The sequence below is a fragment of the Camelus dromedarius genome, chromosome 12 (assembly GCF_036321535.1).
Source record: "Camelus dromedarius isolate mCamDro1 chromosome 12, mCamDro1.pat, whole genome shotgun sequence".
Taxonomy (NCBI): domain Eukaryota; kingdom Metazoa; phylum Chordata; class Mammalia; order Artiodactyla; family Camelidae; genus Camelus; species Camelus dromedarius.
The window spans coordinates 33,746,668-33,766,371 of NC_087447.1; the positions used below are offsets into that span (position 1 = coordinate 33,746,668).

Genomic DNA, 19,704 nt, shown 5'->3' on the forward strand with positions numbered 1-19,704 from the left:
TTATTTGAATACCAAAAAGCTTCCAAATCTACCTTAGTATTTTTATTAAAAGTGTTCATGAGAATACCATTAACTTGGAGTCTGAATATCTTACATAATGTTCTACATCAAAAGTATACTAAACGAATGTCTTAAAGCTTCCTCTAATGGAAACATCCTTCATCTCTATTGGGAACTTTCTCAGTCATGCATAGTTTATTTGAAATCCAAAGGTTCATCTGGTCCTGGCAGACTAAAATTAGATTATTAAAACCAGAATTTTATACTCACCCGATCCTCCTTTTGCCAAGTATTTGTTCTTTGCATAAAGGACAGAATCTAACATAGACTCAAAAAGAAGAAAATAGCCCTGTACAAAAAAAGAAAGAAGAAATGGATTTTAGAAATGTGCAATATCATCATATGTAGATCAATTTAAATATCTGGGCTACTCTTTTAATAGAAGATATATTTTTTGTCTCTACCATACAATATTCTGCAAAGTTTAAGATTTCTTTTTTTTCAGTAAATGCTCCATATAATAATTGTCAGAAAATCAGGCCACGGTATAAAATGGATCCAGAAAGTTCATTATGGTAGAATGTACTAAATCTTCCGTTTCCATGCTTCCACCTTCCAGGCCATTGTTTCATTTTCACTAAAAGGAAAATTTCAGACAGAAACTGTTCATGTATCCTGTAACTCCCTGGAATACTGCAGTATGAATCTAGATCAGTAGTTCTCATCTAGATTTTGTCCTGGGGGGAGGACATTTTTGATTGTCACAACTCAGCAGAGGGAGGGGAATGCTGATAAACATCCTTCAATGCCAGGATGGCCCCTGCAACAAAGAAGTGTCTGGCCCCCAGTATCTATGGGGCTAAGGTTGAGAAACCCTGGTCTAGAACACCTTTTCCAAAAGCATCTCCTGCCCAATGACATTCTCTTTGAAGAGTTTTAAAAAAACAGGAGGGATGGGGATCTTTAATTAAAGAGGTGAGAAAGACCAGACACTACATCCTCCTCTTAGAGATTCGTAATGCAAATCAGCACATTAATAGTTATGACAAGTGCTTTGGGAAAAAGGACCGTGCTGAACATATTTTAACCAAGTATTGCCCACTTTTTGACTAGAGACCTTTTTTTCTAGTTAACACCGTACACAACTACTGTTGTTTGAAATATAATTCATGAAACTTGGCCCCAGTTTACTCCAGATTTTGGAGAACAGTAATGACTCCTCTACCAAGAGGATAACCACAGCAACAATGAAAAGACAACTTGCCACTACTGGTGCTACAAACACAGTACACTCTAATAGTATGCTACACATGTAGTTTATCATAGAAATGTCAAAATAATCATGAGTGAGAGATCAATGCCAGTTTCCATCAGTCCTCTGGGGCCCAACCCCCAACAGCCCTGAGCAGCAGGGAAAGTCAAGTGTTCAGCACAGTGCTTAGCACATAATACACCTTATTACTGCTTAGGGTGAACCAACATGAATGTTGCCGTAATGTCGGCATTCTAAATCAAAACTGTCCTCACTCATTTGTTCTGAGCACAAATAACTGTCTGACAGCATCAATACAATAGTCTTTAACAAAATGAACAAAAATGTTTTAAAGGTTTCTCCGGAACAGTAAAAACCTGCAACCCCAGAATGGATATTCTTCCCAAGAAATTAACAGTAAATTTTAATTTATTGAAAAGACAGCTCTCATGCTTGAATCACTTATAAAGGAGCCTAATTAAATTGCTGCCAGCAACTCTACGTTAGTATTTACCTTTTCCCTCCAACACATTAATTCATTGATGAGAAAATAATTGCCTATAAAAAAAAGACTTAGCAACAAAGCTCTTTGATTAATGTGTTTACATTAGGAAAATTAAGGATTTGATGGAAACTGCTTTCCTGGATAGAGTACTTCAGTAATATGTCTAAATCTTTTAAGTTAGTTCCCCATTAATATCATCTGTGTATTCAAAGCACAAATGACTTTTGGAATTCAACTAAGAACTCTTTATCAATCTGACATCATTCATGCAGATGTATGCACACAAATGCTTATAAATAAGCATTCATCAGTTGATTAAACTGAATTGTAATTTATGCCAAAAAGTTATTTAAAAAAGAAGCACCTATTTACCTTACAGGAAAAAGATCTGCTGGTAAAACATGTTAATAGACTGGGGAAAAATGATCTCTATTTGCAAGATTGCCGCATGTTAAAAATATTAACATAAAATAAATTCACATTTTAGTAAAAACTGTATTCATTATAGTCCAATCTTTTTTTTAGAAGAGAGCAAAAAAAATAGTCTGTGATTGATCTGACACTGTGTCAAACTGTTTCTAATACTATTCTTTCAAAGCAGTTAGTTAAACCTAAGTATCATTCTTCCATATGCTCAAACTCCATCTTCCTTCCACATACTACAAACAAATCGAGTTGTTTCAATCAATAACTGAAAGTAGCTCCTTCTAGCAACATGCTCATTTACTGCATTTAAGATAAAGTTATTAGCCATTCATCAGAGATTAAATTACACCGCATTTTAAATTGGTAGTAGAGTCAATATCAATAGTACCAATTGAAAGGGTAGACTCCTGGATTTAAATCCTGGAGCTCCTTTCTCTATGTGACCATGGACATGTTAGTATCACTGAGCCTCAGTTTCTTCATCTGTAAAGTGACAATAACAACGGTATTTTACATCACAGGGTTGTTGTGAGAAATATGTTAATAATGTAAAAGGGTCTGGAGCAGTAAATCTAAGTTTAAAAAAAATTAAGAGCTACTTAAAAAAGTATATTTGTAAAGGCTAATAAGAATTTTTAAATTATGTTGAATAAATTAGAGAATAAAGGTTACCACTTTGTCCAGAATCATATAACACTTAATTAGTAATTGGTTCAATATTAAAATCCATGAGTCAAAACTGAAATTCCCATTTTTTTTTCTTCAGGTGTTACTTCTTTTTTCAGACCAGCCAAGACTATCATGTATGTGTGTGCACACAACAAAATTTTAAAAAATAAACAAAAAACTTTTCTTAAAAATGCTTCAAATTTCTTTAAAATTAAGAAACAAAATTTACAAACTCAATCAAAATAATCTGATCAGGTTGGCCTAATTAGTACCAATTCCAACTTTAAGATTCTTCTTGCAAAGATGATCAGATTTTTTGCCCTGGGCCAAAAAAGTCAATTTTACTTAATACTTTGAACTTTGCTATTTATACTTAAGACTTTCCCATATGTCTGCTTCCATTTAAAAGAATAAACACCAATAAGCACTTTTTCACCTACGCCATAATGATTACCTTAGCTAAGATTAGAATCCTGATCCAACAGTATTAGAGTTTCTAAGGTCCTAACTGTTTAAACAACCTAATTTTCACATTAGAGAAATCAGTACTCGTGGGACTTATTTTAGGTCATGTAGCTGGAAAAATAATACTAGATAATTTTCAGATCCTCTTATAAAAACTGGCCTTAAGATTCAATTCTCACTGCTGCTAAACTCAACATGAGACAGAATGCAAACAAACGTGAGAAAAGATAATCCTCCCTGGCAGCTAACCCCCACTTCATAAATGCCATGCCTTTGCTTCCCATGTTCTAGTCAGCCAACATTATTAGGTCATAGAGTTTCTGAAAGCAAATGATCAAACGTTTCTGTTGATACAGGTAAAGGATTTAGCACAGAGTTAATACATAAAATCTGTAAAAGACCGTATCACATGACTCTGATTTGGCAGAAGTCATCATATGGCATTAACTATACCCGGTAGAGCTGAGAGAAATGGACAGAAGCAGAAGACTGAAGCAAGTCTTCCTTCCTTCACCTTTTCCCATTCTGTTTTTTAATCTCCTTTTCACTCTTCACTGGTGTATAATTAAAAACAATACTTTCCTGTATTTCTGATAATATCCATCAGTCTTCTGGGACCATTCCCCAATAGCCCTGAGCAGCAGGGAAAGTCAGTGTTCTTGGTTTAGATTCTTGGTTTACAGACTTAGATTTATATCTATTTCTGATAATATCTTTTCATTTCTGTAGTCAGATATTACTTCTAGAAGTATGTGGTAAGGCTTCTATTCTGTCAAAGCAGTTTCTAAACTTTAGGGTAAATAACTGAACAAGTAAATCAATAGAAAAGCATTCCTTCAAAAAAAAAACAGATTAGACATATTCATATTTAGTCTATCTCCTAAATATGCTACATCATTTAAGACTCAATGAAGACTAACAATTTTATTTGTCATTTGTTTCACTTAGTATCCAGATATCTGTTCAACTATCACCTCCTCAGAAAGGATTTTCCTGATGTCTCCATATATCTTCTGCTTCCTCCACCAAACTCTATCTCTTTACCCTGCTTTATACTCCATCATGGCACATAACTTAAGAGCAGTTATTTTAAAATGCTGTTTTGCTTTCTAAAGTTAAAATTCTAGTGGTGAAAAGTGTTAAAATAGTGAAAATTGTTAAATAATAGTGGTGAAAACTGTTAAAGTTTATTGTATTATCTTTATATGAAATATTTAATTCTTCCCTAAAGTACATTTTCCTGTTATTTCCATTTAACTGATGAGGAAATTAAGGTTTAGTGATATTAAATAATCTAAAATCTTAGCACTTAAAAAAGTTTATAGTCACAGAAACTGTTGAAACAAGTCAGAATTTGAATCTAGGTCTGTACAGAGGTCAAGTTCTGAATCACTATTCTATGTTGTTTCTTAAATTGATTTACCTGGTTGAAAATAAGACACTGTATTTGTATTATATTATACTACATTTGTAACTAACGGCTCAAGTGTTCTGAAATAAAAAATTTGCCACAGAGAATACTAAACAAGATTAGAATTTAGAGTAGGTATCTGATTCATAATATTTCAGAGAGATAGCTTAGTTGGCAAGAGGCTCTTAGCTACCATTTACTGTGAAAAATATTACTTTAGAAAATCAACCAGTATACTAGAACATATATAGAAACAATACATAACATCTGTGAGATCGATGAAAATGTCCAGTTAAAATATTAGCAGATGAAAAGATTCATACATGTATTGGTCACTGTTATTGTCCTTTCTCTCAACTTTCCACTTTGCTAAACTTCATTTTACTATAGGCTCCCTACGTGAGAGAAGAGTCTTTAATTTCCTGGGAATTGTCCTTGGTTCTGAACCAAGTCATTTATTACTGATATCAGAAGGCTTTGCTCCAAATGCCCTGCTCATCTGCAGTGTAATTCAGACTGTAATTTCACAGGCTGCTGCCTCACCTGTAGGGGTGCCATCTGGAAGAGAATTACACCCGATATTTTCTCCCATGATGCTTATGGGGCACTCTTCTTCCCAAAATGACATTCAGTTTTTAAAATTAAAATTTGCATTTACACTTCAAAAATTAATTACTACAAAAGGGACACACTGGATCAAATCTGGAACTAGAAGAACCATTAACATTATAAATTGAAATAGGAACCTTATTTTAAAACACCTTTTAAATATATATTTACGATAATTTCTTGGAATAGATAAATTAATGATAAAAGAAACTTGTAATCCCTTCAGAATAAGGTGCTTCTCTTGTCTAATTTTTTTTCCAGTTCAAATAAATGAATTACTGATACACCCTTAGGAAGAATTAATTATTTTAAAAGGGAGGCAATAGGAAGGCAAAAATAAAATGAAGAGTTAATCTGTAGAAAGTCTAGTGACAAACAATCAATAATCAGGATTTATTTAAAGGTAAAAATACAAGATTACCCCCAACAAATAAGCAAGCCTATGAAATCTAATCCTGAATTCTCAGCATATTTCTGAAGCATAATAAATATGTGATGACATTTTTTCCTAACACTATACTCAGTTCTAGAAGATTTACTGTAGAAAGAATTTTATTCAATGTGATTGAGACTAACAGTCATTTGTTAATTGAAAACACATTTTAAGTAAAAACATATCAACGTAGATTTGTTTGCCAATATTACCAATATCTACTTGCCAAGTGGACAATCTTTGAATTCTACAATTCCCACCCTCACTTCTAGTCTTTCACAATTGTTGCGCTGCTTTATTTAACAGTAATTTTTTTTTTACAATCTTGTTCAACAGTTTATGTTAGTATTAACTGATTTTTCATAAATAAGTAGGCAAACAAATACAATAAGCTCTTGGTAAACACATAACCCAGCTGACAGAAGCAGAACAGGAGCAGGATCTCTCAGTATTATTTTTTAAAATTTTAAAATTTTATTTATTGACTTATTTTTAATGGAGATACCAGGGAATGAACCCAGGACCCTGTGCATACTAAGCATTCACTGTACCACTGAGCTATTTTCCTCACTCTCTCAGTGTTATTTTTTTATAACTATATGTCATAAACTGTAATTATCTCAAAACAAAAAGCTTAATTAAAAATATATGAAAAATTAATCAAATACAGTATGTGGACACCAGGCCCTGACTCAAACAAATCAAATGTAAGAAAAAGTAAAATAAAATTCATGAAGCAATAAGGAAAATGTGAACACAGACTAGATAGTAAAAAATTTTTAAATATAATATGGAATTATGACATCAGTAATTTTGTTTGACTCAATAATGGCAAAGTGAATATACATTTTAAAGAGTTTTTATCTGAAAAATTGTGCTGAACACTGGAATTTGACACAACATTGTAAAATGATTATAAATCAATAAAAAATGTTAAAAAAATTTTTAATGACTTAAAAAAAAAGAGTTTTTATCAGTAAGAGATAGCAAAACAATAGTATGGAGACAGATTAGATCAAAACGGCAAAGTGTTGATAATTGTTCAGTTGGGTGATGGGTACATGAGGTTAACTAAAACATTCATTCTGTTTTTTTTCACATTGAAAAATTTTCCTAGTAAATTGTTTACTCAGGAAACAAAATATTTTCAACAGATAAAGTTCCCTGAAAAATATATAGCACAACATCAATCAATAACAAACAAGAACCAAACACCACGAGTGAGGGCCAACAGAAACAATGGTTGCAAAGCAGATCTGCAAAAATATCCGATGTTACAATTAAAAACACAAAACATAAAATATGAATGTTTACAATTCATGAAATTGAAAGAGGCTTGAAGAAAATAATAACAAGGAAAGTTTCAGAAGAACCAAAGAATAAAAACAAAAAACAAAATCCAATTAAAAAATGGGCAGAAGACTTGAATAGACATTTTCCAAAGAAGATGGACAGATGGCTAACAGGCATGAAAAGATGGACAACATCACTTATTATTAGAGAAATGCAATCAAAACCAAATAAGGTATCACCCACACTTGTCAGAATAGCTATCATCAAAGTCTACAAATAACAAATGTTGAAGAGGATGTAAGGAAAAAGGAGCCCTCATACACTGTTGGTGGGGATGTAAACTGGTGCAGCCAATATGGAAATACTACGGAGGTTCCCTAAAAAACTAATAATCGAACTACCATATAATCCAGCAATTCCACTCCTGGGTATATATCCAGAAAAAAGAAAACACATTTTTTTTTAAAAAAGGTACAATGCCCCTAGTGTTCACAGCAGCACTATATAAAATAGCCAAGACACAGAAGCGACCCAAGTGCCCAGCAAGAGACAACTGGCCTAAGAAGATATCATACACACACACACACACACACACACACACACACACACAAACTTTACTCAGCGATAAAAAAATGAATGAAATATTGCCATCTGCAGCAACATGGATGGACCTAGAGAATTTTATGCTTAGTGAAATAAGTCAAAGACAAATACTATATGACATCACTTATATGTGGAATCTAAAAAATAATACAAATGAGTGAATATGCAAAACAGAACCAGACTCAGACATAGAAAACAAACTTGTGGTTACCAAGGGGAGAGGAAAAGTGGGAGGGACAAATTAAGGATATGAGATTAACAAACTACTATAACATAAATAAAATAGATTAACAACAAGAATATACTGCACAGCACAGGAAATTATACCCATTATCTTGTACTAACCTATAATGGCATATAAGCTGCAAAAGCACTGAATCAGTATGCTATACACCTGCAACTAACACAAAACTGTAAATCAATCATACTTCAATTAAAAAAAAAATCCTATAAGTGTAAAAAGAAGAAATAAAACACTCAATGGAGTTTAACAGATTATTCAAATTAACTTCAGAAAGAACTGGTGGACTAAACTGAAAAAATTATCCAGAGTGCAGCCCAGAAAGCCAAAACATTAGAAAATGAAAGAGGTAAAAGAAGCAAGGAAGATAAATCTAATAAATATACAATGGTAATTCTAGAAAGATTTATTTAAAAAGATACAAAAAACTCGACCATAAAGAATTTTGATAAATTTGATACACAAAAATTAAGAATATCTATTCATCAGATCACGCCAAAAGAGTGAAATGACACGCCACACACTGCCAACAAACATAACTGATAGAGAATAATGTATCTGTCAAAAACATAACTGATAGAGAATAATTTATCTGTCAAGACAAGCTAGGTTACCCTGCATTAACAAACACCCAAATCATCACCTAAAACAAAAAAAAAGATGTATTTCTAGTATTACAGGTTGACAAGAGGCACTGCTTATTATAATTACTCAGGGAGTCAGGCAAGCCATAGGGCCACATCTAACTTCAAAGGAGACAGGAAGTTAAATTCTATGATGTGCCCAGAAACAAGGAGAAGCAAAAGATATGAGCCCTGGTAACAGACTGGTAACTAGAATATGTAAGAAACTCTTTCAGAAAAAAATAGATAAACAACAAGGTCCTACTATCTAGCACAGGGGACTATATTCAATATCTTATAATAACCTATAATGAAAAAGAATATGAAAAACAGCATATATATTTATAACTGAATCACTAAGGTGTGCACCAGAAACACACACAGGATTGTAAATCAAATAAACTTCAATAAAAAAGATAAAAATCCCAAACAGAATGATAAGCAAAAGAAAGGCAGAAATTTCATAGAAGAAAACGCCGAAATGAGCTAGAAGCTCATTTAAAACTTAATTCTTAAACATTTCTATTTGGATATGTACTGCCTTTCAAATTTTTATATAATTGCATTCCAGAATCTCCCTCCTTTATTACATAAAGAAATTCCCTAAGTTAGCAGTTAAAAACAGTTTCACTACTGTTGTTTATCTTGAGAACATGTAGGTAACGGGTTGTATCTGCTTGGCTATATAAAAGAGTGAAATTTCTTTCCGTCTTTGTAATCTCACAGCAGACTGCCGGAGAGGATAATAGCAAAACTGATTTCCATAATAATAATAAAAAACTTCATTAAATGTACATTCTTTAGGGTTTTTGTAGTTCTCTAGTAAGAGTCCATTAGAGCACCTTGTCAGCCTTACCACAAAGAGCAGAAGTGCCAGTGCCTTTGTTTTTGTAATGGTAGATTAACTCTAAAATATGATAGTAGTTGGGTTTTTCTTTTAAATAAAAGGATTTCAGAAAAAGTAATACTTTGAACTATTTTTAAAAATCACTTAAATCAGTACCTAGAAATATTAGCCTCAAATGCAAAATATTAGGAAAAAACCTGAAAATCAATGATCTAAGCTTCAAGAAGCTAGAATAAAAGCAGCAAATCAAAGTAGAGGGAAATAATAAAGATAAAATCAGAAATCAATACAATAAAAAATAAACATATGATTGAAAAAACTCAACAAAGCCAAAATTTGCGGTCTTTCAAAAGAGTAATAAATGATAAACTCTTAGCAAAACTGATCAAGACAAACCACATATAATTTCCTAATTAAACAGGAATTTCATTGAGGGACTAGATTAAGCCTCAGGTTTATTTTTACTTTTATTGGAAAGAAGCACAAATTAATAAAAATAAGGGTGAAGACTGAATTCCTGGAAAGGTCCGTTAACCTCACATTCATTCAACTTCAAAGCTATAGTCATAACTTTAAATTGGGTGTCCCAAATAAATATTCTAGTATTAAAAAGGGATAGAGCCAGGGGAAGGGTATAGCTCAAGTGGTAGAGTGCACGCTTAGCATGCACAAGGTCCTAGGTTCAATCCTCAGTACCTCCATTAAAATAAAGAAAGAAAGAAACCTAATTACACCCCCCACAAAAGGGATAGAGAAAAGACAGTGAAAACATAGCAAACCAAATCAATGTATCCCAACTACTGAAAAATTTACACAAAACAAGTAACCTATTGACAGCAGGCCAAGAAAGTCATTCATAAGAACAGATAAACATTTACTGTAACTAACTGCAGCTAAAATTTTCATTTCACCTAAATAAATAATGATGTCAGAGTCCTGCCATCTAAATTTGATCAATTTGGAGAATCTATTATAATGATAGTATGAAAGATCTATGTCCAAAGGGAGGAAAAACTAAGAGGACAATTATCTTCATCAAGGCCTTTAAATCAGTTTCAAAATAACTGTAAGTCATGGCTTCTTTAACTTATCCCTTGAAATACTTCTAATAGCTAAAGAGAATGAATTGGAATTCCCAAGGAATTAGGGAGCACCCTACTAAAATCAGGTCTGCAAGGGCTCAAAAAGGTATTAAGGCAGATATTTTACCTTAAAAATCTGTGAGAATTATGTATTCCACTCAATTAAAATATTAATAATGTTCCCCTTAAATCTTCACACTTATTTAACTTGTTATTTCTCAAACAATACGATTGGAGGTTCTCTAAATCCAGGCTATGGAGCACTGGAGCAGGTATTACTTATTACAAATTGGTGGCATTTATGTGATTATTCAGGGCTTATGAATCAAATATCTGTCTAAGGAGAATTCTAAAGTAGAACCACTTCACACTGATTATACAATAATTATGACTGAGCCAACTCAGTTATGAGAAACAGTCTGAGTTTGTAATAAATGTCCATTTGTCTGCAAATGCAAACTGTTAAATTTTAGAAGCTTACTTTCATTTCCAGGTAGAAGTAAACAGTATTACTGGAAAAAAAAACCTTTTTTAACTCCTATACAATTTTAGAGTTTGAAATAAAAATTAACAATATTTCATGTTCTCCAACTAGCATACTGAAATATTTTTGTAAGGATAGTTGATTCATACCCCAGAATAACTTATGCCCTTTATTTTCATAATTAGTATAATTTACAACTTACTAAACAAAATAATTTTTTTAAAAAAGTGATTCATATAGGACTTAAGCACAACCAGAATGCAATATGGCAAAGGGAATTATGGACAGCCAAAAAGCAAATAAACCCAAAGTATCAATCACATATGATGCACTGAGTCTCTTGGCAAATGAAACTTCCAGAAATTTGATAAAAAAGATTTAAAACATCTAAAATATATTTCAAAAGCAAAAAATTACCCATAACACATAACTGTTTCAATATAAACAACTTTCCTTAAAGGACTAAATATTTTCACTTGGATTTGGTTTCAAGCACAGGAAAATAAATAGCATATATTGAACTACATATTACTACATTAAAAAAAATATACTTACACTATAAAACAGCCTGAGACCCACTTAAGATTTTGTCAAAGGGTTATTAAATTTTTCTTATAGATACCAAGATCTCACTATTACGAAAGTCTCCCCTCTAGAGTAAGAAATAAAATGGCTGCGGAGTGTGATCTGAATTTTAATTTAAACAAATACTAAGATTAAATAAAGGAGAGGTTGGGGAGTGGTTCAGAGTGCAGGTAAGAACAAATGTAAAGGGATTTTAAAGCTGAAATAATTATACATAAGAGGCCTATTATTAATTACATTTAAATTTTCTTTATTTTCATTTTATTCTTAATTCAGACGTCAGCACATTTATAAAAAAATTCTTATAAACCACAATTTACCTTTCATTGTTCAAGTCCTGTACCTATCTCCCTGTTCATATTTATAGTACTCAATTTCCTATTAAATGTGTATTTTATACTTTGTTTAAAATGCTTGGGTATTACCAGTATTGCCTAAATGTTCACAGCACAGCAAACAGAATTTTTCTTGAAACATACACATAATCCGCATGAGTCAGCTGATTTTCATACTTCCTTGCACTCATTTTAGGCAGAGTCAATTAGTAAATGCTAACCATGGAAACAGAGGGTTTTCAACTTTTAAAAGGGCTCGTAAGCCAAGGGAGAAGCCCTAAGAATATTCTTCCCCCAAGTATTAATATTCTTTACTTCAAGTATATTATCATTTTCAGCTTTCATTTATTAAATAATCTAGTCAAGCAGCTCATTCACTGGTTAGTGCTTAAAAGTTTGCACAACTTTCAAAACTTCATGGTTAGTTACTGAGATCTCATTATGTGCCAGAAAGTTCTAAGACATTTACATGTATTAATTTATTTAATCCTCACAAAAACCCTATGAAGTAGGTTCTATAGTTATCTTCATTTTATAGATAAGGAAACTGAGGCACAGAGAGGTTCAGTAACATGTCCACGGTAACAAACCTAGGCACGGCAAAACATGGCCAAGAACTCAGATGGTCTGATTCCAGGGCAATGTTCTTAACCCCGTTACATGCTATGTTCCTACCTTCCTGTAAGATCACGTCTGTGGCCAGTGAATTTCTACCTGGGAAAGTTCTATTATGATGCACATTCCCTCATCATTTACTAATGCTGATCCCTGTGATAGAATCTGACCATATACAGGTAAATCCTGGTTCCCAGTTTTAGAGATGAAAAAAGGGTACATTTAATTCTAATACACTGTAAAAATCTGTAATAGAAGCTTTAGACTAAAGTGCAAAAGAGAGGGAAGAGAGACACTGTATATGTGATCAAGGGGAGAAAGGGAAAGCTTCACAGAGGAGGTAACGTCTGAGAGGAGTCTTACAGAACTACCAGCAGTTCCCAGACAGGGAAGGTAAATCACATTAAGAGAAACAAGGCAATTCGCTAACACCCATTTTGCTGTCACTGATTTTCAGTATCTTCCATTAAAGGGCCAACTATTTCTGCCAAAAATAATGTTAACGATAACATGACTTTAGAAACAGAAATAAAAGATACTAAAAGAACAGTAACTTTGTCATCAACAGAACATTTTTTACAGTTAATTTTATGTAACACTGTACTTCATTTTTGATTTTTAAACTTTTGCTATTTTTCATTATTATTTTCATTGATTGATTTAAAAAATAACAGAAATCCTGCAGTGAAAAGATTTCTCTTTCTCTTGTGTAACAACAAAGAAATAAGAAATGCAAGAAAAAAAATAGCAATGGGTGGTACAGAGTTGAGTGAAAGTCATGTCTTACATTTCCTTACCTTGAACCACTGGACATATGAGATTATCTTAGAAAATATTTTAAGTAGACAAAACAATACATACTAAACATGTACAATTTTACTTAGCTTAAAATTTCAGAGTAATATATATATAACTCTTGAAAAGTTTTTTAAAAAATTCATAAATTCGAATCATAAGCATATTTTTTGTCAAAGACAGGAAAGGCAAAAATGTACCTGCACAATAGGAAATTTGTGTTGTTCATTAATCTCCTATACCTTCCTTAACTCGATGATTAATTCAGCTTATCTAACTTATTAAACTACTTATATAATTATTATTATAGTATCATTTAAGGCAAGAAAATAGATCAGGAAAAGCCACTTAGGATTCACTGCCAGACCAAACTAAAAACAACAAAAACATCCACCAGCTGAAAACGTGACCTACAACAGGCTTCATGGCCCAGTTTCTGGACTGTTGGCAAATCAAATCACAAGCTGTATTTCTAAGTGATAAAGGCTATAAAATCCTGAAAAGCATTTACCAAAAATAAAGAGTATTCACTGTAAACAAAGGATAATTCATCATTGTGGGTGTGGGCATGGGAATGCACATGTATTACGCAGACACATTTGTGCTGGTGAAGATGGGAGGAGATTGTTAATTCTTAAATTTTAGGGACAAATTCAAGATTATTTACATAAAGAGAAAAATTTAGATCACTTCCATGAAAAGCAATTCTAGATAGAAAAATTACAACAGTAGACTCCAGACAATTTGAATGTATATTATAAGTGATCATGTCAATGAAACTTAAACTTCACCTAATGTGTCATTTTGCTGATGGTCCTGTTGACAGAAAACAACATGTCCAAATGAGAATCATCTCTGGCAATTTTACATACAGTGCCGAGATCCTATCTATGTTTTGTAAGGGGGTCATGCTGAAAACATAGATGGAAAACAGCAACACCACATAAGTCAATCTGGCTTGACTGGCTTGTAGGACAAGAATTAGGAATGCTTACTTTGAACAGTTCATTAGTCAATCAGAAATGAGAAGTCATAAAGAATTGCTCTATTTGGCAAAACATAAAAAATGGGAACAGATCCTCATAAGCTTAAATATTAATATCCCATAGAGATCAAACTGTTTCTATTTAACTGATAACAATTTTATCAAACAAATAGAAGTTTCATTCAATAAAAATGTAAAATTAAAGGCAAGCCTAAATTGTGAAATTCATAAATCTAAGAGGCAAGTGATAGTTTATTAAATGACATGCCAACAGCAATGATGTGGCTTTTAAAATTACATTCTTTAAACAACATTTGATTCCATTTATATAAAGTTCAAAAATAGGCAAAATTAATCTACAGTGTTATTAAGCCAAGATTAGTAGTTTCCTTTGGGTAGCTGACAGTAGAGATGTACAAGAGAGCTTCTGGGGGGATGTTAATTTTCAGGTTCATGATCTGGGTGCTAAGTAAGTGGGAAATTCATTTTGTGAAATTCAATTTAGCTGTACATGTATTATTTGCACATTTTTCTCTTATATATGTTATACTTCAATAAAAATTTATAAAAATAAAAATTAAAAAAATTAGAATAAAAAATAAAATTACATTCTTATCTAAGAGCATCTTCTAAAATAAAGGCAAAGTTCATAAATAGCTGTAAACAAAAAACTTACAATATATTTTAAAAACTTTAAATGTTGGTTCATGAAAATGTGGCTTTCAAAAAAATTTAGAATAGTCAGTTATTTGCCACCTGCCATTGTGTAAGCCAAAGTAGGAATGTCTGAAAAAATGCTGGATATATTTTAGGAAGCATACCTGCTTCTTGTTAATCATGTAGATAGAATTTTCCAGTTTCTCAGTTCAGAAATTCTAGTAGAAGTATCACAGTTAGGAGGAGACTTACAGGATTCAGAAGAGACTATAAATGATACTGCCAAGGCACAAAGATGACTCAAAATTTCTCACCACAAACCTACTCAAAAAGGCTTAAGTGCAAATTTCATTAGAGAAATAAGGCCATCCAGAGTTGACAGCTTTAGAGTAACTGCCATAAATTACAGTGTCTAATGCTCCACCTAACACATTTAACACAATCTGCTAGACTCCAACTCCACTGTTTACAAGGAAATGCAGACAGTAAGATAAGAAAACTCTAAGTTATACCCTTGTGAAGAGGAAGAAATAGAGTTCTTAGTTACCACTTTCTGGACATTTCCCATACTAACGGGTTTCTGAAAGCATCTTGGTTCCAAACAACTGGCTCCTTTCATCTTAGGTTCCAGGGACTCAGTATTGTCTGTGTGACACTGTTTTCCTGATAAAGGCAGAGATCATGCCTGACCAATCCTCCAAAACGAAAGGTACCCTTCACATCAATTAGAGTCTAACTAGAAGAGCTAGAGAAACAAAAGGAAGAAGCACTCTAAAAGAGCCCAGGGCCAGGGCTGCATAGTGGATGCTGGAATTACAACAGGTTTGTTAAGTGGGAATTGGAACCACAAAAGAAACACCTTCTGCCAGCAATATCGCTGGAGGCAAAAGAGAGTAAAGAAACGTCCTGGCCTCTCCCTTCCCTGAGTCTCCCATCAGTGTTTCCCATTAGATTCCCAAAAGCCAATAGAAGCCGGCAGTCACTGGAGCCTAGGAAAAGCCCCCGCAGAGTTAGCCCTCTTCCATCAGAACAGAAGAAAGCAGGAGAAGGGTGTAAAGAGGATCTGAGGGCAAACAAACCCAAGGCCGTAACACCCTTCACTAAAGTTCACATCATAATTGTGACAATCTCACAAATTCGTCAATCCAGCTAAGTTTTTACTTGTTATTACATTAACTGCTTCTAATTTCAATTGTATATGAATACTCCTAGATTGTCTTTCAAATTTTGAATGAAAATTACTACAACATCAATATCTAGAAGGTTAATTCTGCTAGGCAGGGCAAGAACTATCCAGCTAGTTATAATCAGATGTGTAAAAATGTTCAACTGAGGCGGCAAGAAGTCTGTCTTTCAGTCTGCTTTATAGTGTAATTTGGGGTAGTTTAAAAGATGCATTTTCCAAGAAAAATGAAATGGTCCTTAGAGAGATGAGGATTATGTCAGTCAATATTTGATATAAACTACTTATTTGTTACCAAGCAGATGCCTCAAATGTGCTTTCTCCAAAGCATCTTTTTGTAGTCTTTAAAGAGATGCTGAATTTTTAATTATGCATAACAACTCATTCCTTCTCATTCACTTTATAAGGGAAATCAGAATGTTGATACAAATTATTTGGTATTAAGAAGAATGATGATATTGTGATCAAGAATTGTTAAAAGCAAACCCTATCATGAAAAAAATGAACACACTGTTTCACATGCAAAACAGTAAATTCCAACAACAGTGACTGCCACTGGCTCTAAATTAAACCCACTACATTAATTCTGAACATTTCAAAAACTCCCTAAAATCAGGCTATTTTGCTGGAATTATTACTTACTATGTTTGTTCAAAATTTATAGATAACTGTAAAGCAAAACTCATTCTTTTCAAGAAGTTTTGATAAATTCATTTAATAAAAATGAATAATAATAATTCATCTTTAACAATTAAAAAAAAAACCTACCACTTTCCAGATGATTAAAAAAACTTTGCATGTCTAGAAATACTATATACTTGCCTTAATTGAAGTGGCATATCAGTAAGTCAAATCAGTTGTCAAATACCATTAATTTTACTTTATAGACATTTTAAAATAAATACTCTGGCCTTGATTTGTGGTTTCAAAAGCAAAATATAAAGCTATATAATGTAAATTAATTTTATTATTTTAATAATGCCAATAAATTCTACTTTATGTGATAAGGGACACTGATTACATTGGCTAATAGATCAGAAAGATAGGTAAACAGTCCTAGTAAGTCCTTAACTAGTCCCTAGAGGCTTTTAGGCAAACATATTTAGGTACCTACAAATCTAGGAAGTAGAAAAACAGTAATTCTTTATTATGACTTTAAAAGTAAAAAAGCTAATTTATTCTCTTCTTTAAAAGATTATAAATGGCCAGTAAATAAGTGCCATTTCAAAATTAACTACCATAAAAAGATGGTAGCTGTTTTTAAAGTAAAGCCATCATTCTGCCATTTATCAAATATAATTAAAAGCAGAAAACCCACCACTTTATTCATTGCTTTTTTTAAATTAATAAAATTAGTTTCTTCTGCAAATACTTACCATCCACTCAGATATAATAACATCCACTTTTTCTACAGGAAGACGAACTTCTTCAATTTTTCCTTTAATTAGTATAATACTATCTTCAAGTTTATTTAGTCTGAAAATTGTCATAATGAATTAAATTAGTATGTTAAATAGATTCTGAAAACTAGTCAAATTATGTAATTTCTTGGCAACTGTTCATATTATTTTATGGAACCCAAAAGTACATTTATTCAAAGCTTGTTTATCCCCTGGACACTATACTTGCTTTCTGGTCACTTTATGAACCCCCAAGAATGTTTCCGGTTATTATGACAATACAACTGAACCAGTATCTAAACTTTAGCATGAAAAGAAACCCAATTCTATTAAGAATGCACGTCAATAAAGTTAATGGGTCTTTTTTCTTTTTTTTTAAGGGAGAGGTGGAGACAGATCAGACAAAGAAAGTGTATTTTAAAGGGAAGTGGTGCATCATAGTGCAAAGAGAATTAGAGCCAGGAGCTCTTACTCTGAATTCCAGGTCCTCTAACACTTGTCTCCTAAATGATCATCATGAAATAAAATAATCTCACTGAGCTTGTGTGCACATGTGTGCGCATGTGTAAAAAAAGAAAGATACCTTTCCTGACTACTTCACAGTCTATTATGAGGATAAAATATTTGTAAAACCTATGTACACATCCTCAAGAACTATATAATGGCATTATCATGAATAACAAAATACTGTATGCTGTATAAAACTTCAAATTCTACTCCAATCATAAGTTATTTAACCTTGTTCAATGGCATTCATTAGGTATTTTTACATCCTTGCATCACAAGATTAGCACCTATTTTTCACCACCTCCTTTTGCAATTTCAAATAAGTAATAGAGTGAAAGAGATAATCTGAAAAAGCTAAAAGCAAGTTAGTAAGGTTATTTAGTTAAATAAATAAATTCTTAATCTTCAAAGGATATACATCTGAATTATAAAGGATTTTTTTCTGCCAACAAAGGACTCCCCTCCTCCCAAACTTCACGAGGTATATACGTAATACTAAGCGCATTTTAAGGGTAAATTTTGTTGGACTTTAAAAAATACATACTTGGGTGACTACTATCATCATCTGTTTATAGAACATTTCCAACTTCTCAAAAAGATTCATTAATGCTCCTTCCCAGAAAAATTTCCTATCCACAGGCAACCACAGGCAACCACTGAATTTCTTTCTTTTACTACATATTCAGATTTGTATTTTGCAGTTCTATATAAATGAAACCATACTGAATGTACCCTTCTGTGTCTGGTTCCTTTCGATGAGCATACTTTAAAAATTCATGCATTTTTTTCTGTATATCAGTAATTCCATTCCTAGTTATTGTTGAGTAGAATTCCACTGCATGCATAAAAACACTTCTGTTTATCCACACACTTGTGGATGGAATTCTGGATTGTTTCCAGGTTTGGACTATAATGAATAAAGCTGCTGTAAACATTTGTGTACAAGAACTGCTCTATCAAATGGAAGTGACAGAACTTTTTAAGAGACTGCCCATTTGTTTTGCAAAATGCATACACAATTTTTACACTCCCACCAGAAATTTATGAGCATTGCTATTGCTTTGCATCCTTGTCAACTTAGTATTGTTGATCTTTTAAATTTTAACTACATAAGATGTCATTATGGTTAAAAATTGCATTTTCTTAATGACCATTTTTTCCATACACTTATTGGTCATATTCCCCAATTATCTTTTGTTCAAATTTTTTGCCCAATTGAAAAATTGGGTCAGCTGTATTCTTACTACTGAATTTTAAGAGTTCACTATATATTCTGAATAAAAACCCTGTCAGATTTACATAGAGTGACTATTTTCTACAATCCTGTGGCTTTTTTCAATTTTTTAAATGGTATGTTTTGAAGAGCCAAAGTTTTTAATTTTGATAAAGATCAACTTATCATTTTTTTCTTTTGTGGTTCATGTTTTTGGTAACATATCTAAGAAATCTTTCACTACATCAAATATTTCCACCAGTGTTTTCCTCTAAATATTTTTAATTTCCATATTGAGTTAATTTTCCCATATAGCATGATAATCATTTTTTCCCACATATAATGCCTATTGCTATGATGTTGAAAAGACTTTGTTTAAAAAAAAAAACCTATCACTAATCTGTGGAATTACTTCAGAATCTTTGTCAAAGATCAATTAAGCATGTATGTGTGGGCTTATATGTGGAATTTCCTTTCTGCCCAAGA

At 32.4% G+C, this 19,704-nt stretch overlaps 1 protein-coding gene across 5 annotated transcripts in view; it reads right to left on the reverse strand.

Moving 5' to 3' along the window:
* PRMT3 (protein arginine methyltransferase 3) overlaps nt 1-19,704 on the reverse strand; it is a 146,828-nt gene that overhangs the window by 86,814 nt on the left and 40,310 nt on the right. For all 5 annotated transcript variants that reach the window (XR_010383378.1, XM_031459877.2, XM_031459878.2 and 2 more), the window contains exons 10-11: nt 17,475-17,574; nt 271-349 (exon numbers count right to left, since the gene is read on the reverse strand). Coding sequence is in view for 4 of the 5 variants with exons in the window: in XM_031459877.2 (XP_031315737.2) it covers nt 271-349; nt 17,475-17,574 (179 nt within the window). In the remaining variant the exon portion in view is untranslated. The remainder of the gene's footprint in view (nt 1-270; nt 350-17,474; nt 17,575-19,704) is intronic.